The 9,543-nt window shown below is 41.3% G+C and overlaps 1 protein-coding gene across 14 annotated transcripts in view; it reads left to right on the forward strand.

The window, feature by feature from the left end:
* SLC4A7 (solute carrier family 4 member 7) overlaps positions 1-9,238 on the forward strand; it is a gene marked incomplete at both ends in the record, with an annotated part of 104,111 nt that extends 94,873 nt beyond the window's left edge. For 8 of the 14 annotated variants that reach the window (XM_080715931.1, XM_080715937.1, XM_080715944.1 and 5 more), the window contains 4 exons: positions 634-765; positions 3,092-3,189; positions 6,701-6,799; positions 9,157-9,238. In XM_080715931.1, coding sequence (XP_080572057.1) covers positions 634-765; positions 3,092-3,189; positions 6,701-6,799; positions 9,157-9,238 — 411 coding nt within the window. The remainder of the gene's footprint in view (positions 1-633; positions 766-3,091; positions 3,190-6,700; positions 6,800-9,156) is intronic. The other 6 variants (XM_080715940.1, XM_080715935.1, XM_080715942.1 and 3 more) reach the window with 1 other exon arrangement.
* Positions 9,239-9,543: the final 305 nt, after the last annotated feature.

Raw genomic sequence — 9,543 nt, forward strand, 5'->3', positions numbered from 1 at the left:
GCCTCAGCTACTTAGTGAGACCCTATTTCCAAATAAATCACAAAATAGGGCTGGGGGCGTAGCCTGGAGATAGAAAGCCCCTGGGTTCCACCCCTCAGTACCACACAAAAAAAAATCATAAAAAATTATAAAAAACAACAGAAAAATACAGAAAGAGAAAATTCAGTGACCAATCCATGAAAATGTTCTCATTCCCGTGTGATTGATAAATAAAACCTGGTCCTATTTGTAAGTACGCTAATGCGCTGCTTAAGATATGTATATCTATGTCTATACACACATACACACACACACTACTTATACATTGTATGTAATATTAAGCCATAAAATAATCTTTTTAAATTTTATGATGTTATGTTTAACCTGCTTTATAAAGTTTTGTGCAGAGTACTAGGAATTTATTCAGGAGAAGGTTAAAAATGTCATTTTCTTTTTTCCTCCTTTGTAGCTTTCTTTTTTTTTGAAGTAGACAGAAATAGATGACTCAGTTCCTTTGTAATAAGATAATGAAATATTTTAAGCAAAATACGTAAGGATTTTCCCATTATTTACAAGACTTAACAAATGCTTCCTTCCTCTTTAAGTGGTATAATTTTTATTACACGTCAGTTACTATTTCCCCCCCACCGGAAGGTTCTCGCGTTGGTGTTCGTGCGCAAGCTCATGGACCTGTGCTTCACCAAGAGAGAACTCAGCTGGCTTGATGATCTCATGCCAGAGAGCAAGAAGAAGAAAGAAGATGACAAGAAGAAAAAAGAGAAAGAGGTAAAACGCCAAGGACTGTAGACTTGGCCCGTCCCCTCCCTCGCGTAATGTTTGGTACGATGGAGTGCGCACTACCACCTTCCTGGTGTCAGCTTGTCTAATCCTCACAAGAACCCTAGAAGGTGTACTTGCTGTCATTATCCCCATTTCATAAATAGGGGAACTGAGGCAGAAGCTAGATAACTGCCCCAAACCCCGTGTCCTGCCCACTTCACCATCTCGCCCATTTGTAGCTCTGACACAGTAATACTTTAAAAAATTATATGTCATGTGCACTTAGCAACAGAAGAGTTAGAACTGTTAGCAATGTTGAAACATATAAAAAAGCCGGGTGTGGTGTTGCACTCTTGAGATCCCAGCATGCAGGAGGCTGAGCCGGGACGGTCACGTCTGTGGACAGCCTCAGCTACTTAGTGAGGCGCTTTGCAACTTAGTGAGAACTTGCTTCCAAATAAAATATAAAATAGGTCTGAGAGTGTAGCTCAGAGGCAGAAGGCCCCTGGGTTCCATCCCCCATACCACCAAAAAAAAAAAAAACAAGATAAAGAATTTTAAAAATGGGCTGGGGATGTAGGTCAGAGGTAGAATGCCCCTGGCTTCCGCCAAAAAAAAAAACCACAAACAAACAAAATATACACCATACACACACACACACACACACACACACACACACACACAATGACTATGTAGCATAAATGATTTTGTTGATTGTAGTACATTGCTCAACTTTCCTATTCAGAATATTGTTTGAAAATCGAAGATAAGAAAGATAAGCATTTTTAAATGTCATACTCTTATTTAATTGCTTTTATGTTTACTTTTCAACAGAAATTATAACTAGGATATTATTTAAAATATTGATTAGAATGAGGCTTCAATCCCCCCCCCCCATCTCGTTCAGGGGATGGATCCCAGAGGCATTTGACCTCCGAGCTACACCCCCTGCCCAATTTTTTTTAAATTTATTTTGAAACAGGGTCTCACTGAGTTGCTAAGGGCCTCACTAAAGTAGCTGAGACTGCCCGCGGACTGTGATCCTTCTGTCTTAACCTTCCAAGCACTGGGATTACAAGCGTGCACCACCACGCATGGCTTCCAGTTTTTTTAAGTTAAAGAGTTTTCTAAAGTTATATATATAAGCATGTATCAGCTTTTGCTGAGTTTTTTCAAATTGGATGTATTTGATTTGTGAAATAGTTAGGTCCTATTGCCTACTTTTTACTTCCTGTAAGAAAATAAGACTCAGTAAAGAAAATAAAAGTAGAAGTGGATTTTAAAGCCAAGAATATATATCCTCCTATATAGGAGTATTCTTGAAAGCTGTTGACAAGAGTGTTCTGACTTCCCAAATAATCAGGGGCTCCATCTCCTTTCCCCTTGTCCTCAGCATGTTGTTTTCACCCAGCTCACCTCTTGGGTCAAAGTGGCTGCTCCCCTCCGGCTGTGCAGTTAGCATTAGAGGCCACAGAGGGAAGGATGGACAGAGGGCCAGTGAACTTTGACCTGTCCAGACATACCCAGTAGGCTCTGCTTTGTACCCCACATCCCCCCCGAGTTGCAAGGGGTGCTGGGAAATTTGATGTAGGGGTTGTTTTATTTTAAAAATCGGGATTCATTGCCATCCCCAAAGAATGGGATTTCTATGAAGAGGAAGTAAGGAAGAAGAGGGTTTGTGCTCGTTGACCCTCTCCTGCCCTCCACCCCATTATTAACACGTCATACCCTGAGCCCATGTCTGCTGGCCAGGTGGTCCTGAACCTGAGGTGACCCCCTCTGGGTGACATTTTTCAGTTTGAAATGCGTTTGAATGTCATAACTTGAGGGGCTGCTGCTGCTAGCTAAAGAGTAGTAACCTAGGAGGCTGCACAGTATTGAGTACGTGCAGGACTTGCTCCTGCTACAAAGAATTCTTCGGTCCTCAGTGCCAGTATCGCTGAGGTTCAGAAGCCCTGCTATACACGCGAGCATTGGCTCCTGATATACTGTGATGAGGGGCATGAAATTTCACCAGAGCTTATCTGTCTTTTTATATACTTGTATAATAATGCATATGCAGATTTATGTAGTTCTATTTATTATCAAACAGTATTAGTGGTTCCCTTTGAGAAATGGAAGTTGTACCATTTAAAATTAATCTTTACAAGAGGTCATTTTCATTTTGTGCTACAAGTATGTGTTTGTTATGGTAAAGTGAAATGTTTAGTTTTGGAAGATGGATTTAAGTAATAGGGTCAGTTGGATTTCCAAGTCTTTCTCTGTTCTGTGGTAACCGACCCTCCTGGAAATACTCTGGGAGAAGTAGTGATCTCTTCTGTGTGTCCTAAAGGAAGCAGAACGAATGCTTCAGGATGAAGACGATGCTGTGCACCTTCCATTTGAAGGGGGAAGTCTCCTGCAAATTCCAGTCAAGGCCCTGAAATACAGGTGAGATAGAATTCTGACCAAGCCATGTAATGCTTCTTTAAAATAATGGTGGCGCACGCTTGTAATCCCTGCACTTGGGAGGCGGAGACAGGAGGATCTGGCAGGTTCAAAGCCAGCCTCGCTAGCTTAAGAGACCCTGTTTCTAATATATATATATATATATATATATATATATATATATATATATATATATATATATATATATATATATATATATATATATATGAAAATAGGTCTGGGAATATATCCCAGAGATAGAAGGCTTCCATCCCCAGTACCACCAAAAAAAAAAAAAATAAATAATAATAATAATAATAATAATAACAACAACAACAATTTGTTTTTAAGAAGTTACTAAAATTTGCATCTGTCATCTACTAAGGGGGAGATTGATGCAGTTTTTGAAAAGAGAATCTCAGCTGGATGAGGTGATGCAGGTTTGTAATCCCAGTACTTGGGAGGCTGAGACAGGAGGATCATAGGTTCGAAGCCAGCTTCAGCAACTTAGTGAAACCTTGTTTCAAAATAAAGAATAAAAAATAGGGCTGGGGGTATAACTCGGAGGTAAAATGCCTATAGGTCTAATCCTCAGTACTGCAATAAATAAATAAATAAATAAATAAATAAATAAATAAATAAATAGAAAAGGGAAGGGTTCTCTCCCCACCATAAGTAGAAATGAAAAGAAAGCTGGACTTGGCCAGAGCCTTACCTGAACGCACACCAAGCCAGCAGGATTGGCTTTTGTCGTCCCGTCCGCCTCACTAAAGTTTAAAAGCAGCACACAAGTTTCAGAGTATTTCCTGCTCTCAGTAGCGGTGCTTTTCTCTTTCTTCCCTTCATTAGGGCTGGGGTCCGTGTGTACCATCCAGAGGCCCTGTAGCGCTCCTAGTTTTCAGACATCTTGCTTGACCATTGATGGCACGGGCTCGCACTGTGGGAAAATCATTAAAACGTTTTGTATATAATTGATCCTCTGTAATCTTATCACCTATATTTAAAGATTTAAGTCTTAAGAACTAAAGGTACAGAGGTTGAGAAATGCAAACTTTGCAGTTTAAAGACTATCCTTTTTTTCTTTTTCTTTTTCTTTTTTTTTTTTTTTTTTTGTGTGTGTGATACTGCAGAGTGACTCCAGGGGTATTCTACCTCTGAGGTGTAACCTAGCCCTAATTTATTTTTTATTTTGAAATAGGGTCTCACTAAGTTGCTGAAGGCCTTGAATCTGTGATCTTCTTGGCTCAGCCTCCCAAATACTGGGATTATAGCCACCATGCCTGCCTTCATATATATATTATGTGGTACCGAGGATGGGCATTCTACTTTACTTTGAAACAGGGTCTCACTGAATTGCAAAGGGCCTCACTAAATAGCTGAGGCTGTCTGCGAACCCGGATCCTCCTGTGTCAACCTCCCAAGTAATGGGATTACAAGCATGGCACCACATCTGGCTATCGTCTGATCTTTGACAAAAAAAGAGTGGGTGTCTGAATGTCCCCTTTTGTCTCTACCTTCAGTGATCTGAGTCATGATTTTTTTTTTTTTTTTTTTTTTTTTTTTTTTGGTGGTACTGGGGTTCCTGGAAGCCCTCCTTCCGGGCTACACTCCCAGACCTATTTTATATTTTTGAAACAGGGTCTCTTACGCCAGCGCGGCTGGCTTCGAACCTGCGCGATCCTCCTGTCTCCGCCTCCCAAGCGCGGGGATTACAAGCGTGCGCCACCACGCCCGGCCTGAGTCATGATTAATGCTGCTTTGCTTAAAATTTGAACGTGGAGAATGCCAAGAAATGCCTAACCTGTTTGCCAGATTTTTACGTCTTAAATAGTTTTGCATTAATTGCTACAGAGCTCAAATTAGGTAACAAAAATATTTGGCAAACAAAGTCCTATAAAATGAGAAAATATATCACACAGGCAATGTTTTCCCATGTAAAACATACACTGTATTCAGAAAGGTGTTCATCTTGACTCTCGGTGAAGTTCTCCCTTCGGGGACACCGTTTCGAAGCTAGCACCTTCCTCAGGAAGTTCTCGCTTCCTGGTTTGAGGTTGGCAACCACGTGAATATGTCCCCTCGGTGTATGCCAGACCTGCAGCTGTGGTTCCGCCATTGTGAACTTGGCATTTAAGGTCTGTGTCCTACACGAGTGACTGGTGGGTGGGACGGCAGCCTTTCCTAGAGACTCTGCCGTCCTGAGGTTGGAGCAGCGCTCTGCTTTGAGGTGAGCTCACCAGCACTCTGCAAGGACCACTGCTATTAAGTATGGATAACTGAGCTGCCATCACGTTGTTAATTTAACATGATCTAAGTTAGCACATAGGCTTATAGCTTGTTTGCACAAAACATTTTTCTTTGCGTAAAGGGAAAATGCCCGCAAATCTACTATTTCTAAAAGTTTATTCATATTACTTAGTGACTGCCTGACCTTAGTCCCTAATTATTTACTTATCATCATAACTAGATTTGAGGGCTTGAATTCATTTTTGCAGTATTTCATAGGAGTATACAGTGACCACATGTGACCGTTATAATTTATAAGTGGACACGCTCTTCATTTGATAACACTTTGAAGGCCAGCCAGCAGTGATATGTGTAAAGCTGGTTTTGTTATTGAAATACTTTCAGGGCTTGGTTTTCAATGGCAGAGAGTTGCTTTTTCCTTTCCCAGCATTTTTTTTTTTTAATGATTTTTGAAGGCTTTGAAAAACAAGAAAATTTTTTTTGTGTGTATGTGCACATGGTATGTGGGGAGTGACCCCCAGGAGTGTTTATGTCTAAGCTACACCCTTGTTCCCTCCCCCCCACCCCCGCCTTTCATCCTAAGGATTGAACCCATGGGCATTTGCCTCTGAGCTGCACCCCCAGCCCTATTTTATTTTTATTTTGAAACAGAGTCTCACTGAGTTGTGGAGGGCCTCGCTTAATTGCTAAGGCTGGCCGCAAGTCTGTGATCCTCCCGTCTTAGCCTCCCAGATCCTGGGATTACAGCAGTAAGCCACCATGTCCAACTCCCTTTCTTGCTGAGGCTGGCCTCAAACCTGCCATCCTCCTTTCTCAGTCTCACATGTACTGGGCTTCCAGGTGTGCACCAGCAAGCACTTCTTAAGAGTTTTCTAATTGAATGGGTGCTATATTTTCACATCTACAAGCATATGCATCTATTCTTTCAAGTTATCTCATTATATGCTTATAGATAAGATGGTCAGAGGGCATTACTGCTGGAGCAGAGGGGAGCCCCAAAGCCGGCTCTGAAGCAACATTCCACCCGCAGACCTTGCTAGTTTAGTTCCCTGTACTCCTGGTTTGTGTCAGAGATGTGGTGCTCCCCTCCGTGCAGCCTTCCTAACACATCCCGAGTTTCTGGTATCTTGCCAGACCTTGATGTGCGCGCATGGCAGGGTGTTCTCATTTGTAAGTTGACGACAGCAAATTAACCATGAGGATAATGTAAGTGATTTAATGCTTTCACACTACTGACTACTAACCAGAAAGTGTGCTTGTTCCTCAGTGTTGACCCCTCAGTTGTTAACATATCAGATGAAATGGCCAAAACCGCCCAGTGGAAAGCCCTTGCCATGAACACGGAGAGTGCGCGAGCCGACGCGAGGTAGCTATGCCGCTTCCGCTTCCGCTTCCGCTTCCGCTTCCGCTTCCCTGGCCGCCGTGTCCTGTCCCGCGTGCGCCGATGGCCGCGCAGGAGGAGCGGCGCCCAGGCCTTCACTTTCCTGGCCTGTATCCTAACACGGCAAAGCCAGCTCCTTTCTCTCACCCTTCCTTCCTTCTTCCTTTCACCCATCATTTTCCTGTAACCATAGTCGGACGTAGGTAATGATTATGTTTATACTTTTTAATTTACAGTTTTATATTTCAAAGAAGAATTTGAACTGTTTTATAATAAAAATAAATTCTATAGCACAGTATAGAATAACTATATAGAAGATAAAAAATAAAGATAATTACAGGGATTAAAGTATAATTATATACCACCTCAAAAATGCTTTCCAGTGGAACAAAAGAAAAATACAAGCCAGATGTGGTGGTGCACGCTTTTAATCCCAGTACTTGGGAAGCTGATACAGGAGGGTCCCTGAATTCGAGGCTAGCCTCAGCTACTTAAGCCCTCAGCAACTTAATGACATATTTTTTTCAAAATAAAGAATAAAATATGGCTAGGGGTATAACTCGGGGGCTGAATGCCCTTGGGTTCCATCCCCAGTACCACAAAAAAAAAAAAAAAAAAAGGGAAAAATTCAGGTTTGGTTTTGTTTTGCTTTAGTTTATTTTTCTTCAGGTAAGTTCAACATTTTTTTCTGAAGATATTTGGAGGAAATTAAATTCATTGATATTATTATTAGATTTTATAATCGAAACTACCACAACTCCTTCCTGACCTTTCTTGTTATATATACAACATGTTTCTTTTTTTGCTTACACATCAAGACCTGAGGCCTCAGGAATTCTATTTTGATAATCATTAGAACTTTAATCCTCAGGCCCCTGAAACAAAGCATTGTCCTAAGTGGTACTCATTCCTGTTCAGAAAATTCCCTTGGGGGTATTTTCCTTGGGGGTAAATTCCCCTGGGTCACATGCCCTGTTGGACATTGGATTACTCTACTCGGGTGTCCCAGCAGACAGCCATATAGCGGTATCTGTTTATTTCCTGTCTTTTTCCCATTCGACCTTTGCCTTGTGATGAGTAAGTGATTAGCCTCCTCTCATTCATTTTCTTTCTTTTTTGGTACTGGGGATGGAACCCAGGGACATTCTACCTCCAAGCCACACCCTCAGTCCTATTTTTTATTCTTTATCTTGAAACAGGGTCTCACTGAGTTGGAAAGGGCCGCACTAAGTAGCTGAGGCTGGCCTCGAACTGGGATCCTCCTGTCTCGGCCGATGCTGGGACGACGAGCGTGCGCCACCGTGCCCGGCTCTCTCATTCTTTTCCTATCCTCTCATAGAACCTTTTTAATTTAATTTCTACATCATGCTTTTCTATAATCATTTCTCAAGCTCTCGTTTTCTAAGCTCAGCTGTCTCTTTTTAAAATTTCTTTCGTCTGTTTTAAAGTTAAATTCTTAATGTTGGAACATTCTCAGCAGCTGTTACTTATTTTTCATGCCCTGTCAGTACTCTCGGCCCAGGTTTTATATTTGATGAACAAAGAGACCTCATAGTCATCTATAGGTACTGCCTGTCATTTGTGTTGTCCCTCTCTTCATGAGAAGAAAGCAGAGACCGTGGCTGTCATTTAGCAGAAGGGTGTTGGAGAGGGCTTCCCTCATTTTGGAGGAGGCAGCTAATCACAGCATGCTGCTTCTGTACGTGGGGCAGGGGAAGTGCGGAATCCAGTTATGCAGATTAGATCTATCAGATCCTGTACATGGAATCGGTGTGTTTGATCATAACTTAAAAATCTAGGTATTATCAGCCAGGTGCGGTGGTGCATGCTTGTAATCCCATTTTTGGGGAGGCTGAGACAGGAGGATCGAGGTTTGCAGCCAGCCTCAGCTACTTAGTGAGGCCGTCCACAACCTAGTGTAATCCTGATTCAAAGTAAAGAATAAAACGTAGGGCTGGGGGTGTAGCTTGGAGGTAGAATGCTGCTGGGTTCCATCCCCAGTACTGCAAAAAAAAAAAAAAAAAAAAAAAAATCTAGGTATGTCAGTTTTGTATTAGGGAATAGAAGTTTCGTCCTGTGTTACCTTTTGGAGGAAATTATTTGATTTATATATTAATGGACTTTTGTGAAATAAAAGTCAGTTATACCAAGAATTCTCAGTGTATACTTTCCCAGTTAAGCTTACTGATACCAAACAAAAAGAGAAGTAAGGTTATGACAGGAAGTCAGAAGTTTGTACTGTTAATAATTGTCTCCAAAGGTGATGTGCATTATTGGCCATATTCGGAATCTAGTATTTGCTATTTTAAAAAATCATTTTTCTCATTCTTTGTTTTAAATAGCCCTGAAAAACCTGTGAGTGTGACAATAAATTTTGAAGATGAACCATCAAAGAAATACATGGATGCTGAAACTTCGTTATAGAATTAAACCAAGAGGAATTATATATAGATATAGACATATATCTCTATATATAATGTGTGTGTCGTGTAACTCTGTAACAATGTTGTACACCATGCTGTTAAGCATGACCACTGAGTGTTTTGAAGTGATATCTGAAGTTCGTTATGAGCACCCTGGAGACCATATATTGATGAAATGGCCTCTTGGAAGTGAGGTACATGGTTCCTACTATTCAACTATTTATTCTGTTGGGGAAAAGGTTTTCTGTTCTACAGTGGAAGCTGGGGAGGAGTGCATTCAATCTCTGCTCCATAAACGTCTTCGTT

This window comes from Muscardinus avellanarius (genome assembly GCF_963383645.1).
Source record: "Muscardinus avellanarius genome assembly, chromosome: 18".
Classification (NCBI taxonomy): Eukaryota; Metazoa; Chordata; class Mammalia; order Rodentia; family Gliridae; genus Muscardinus; species Muscardinus avellanarius.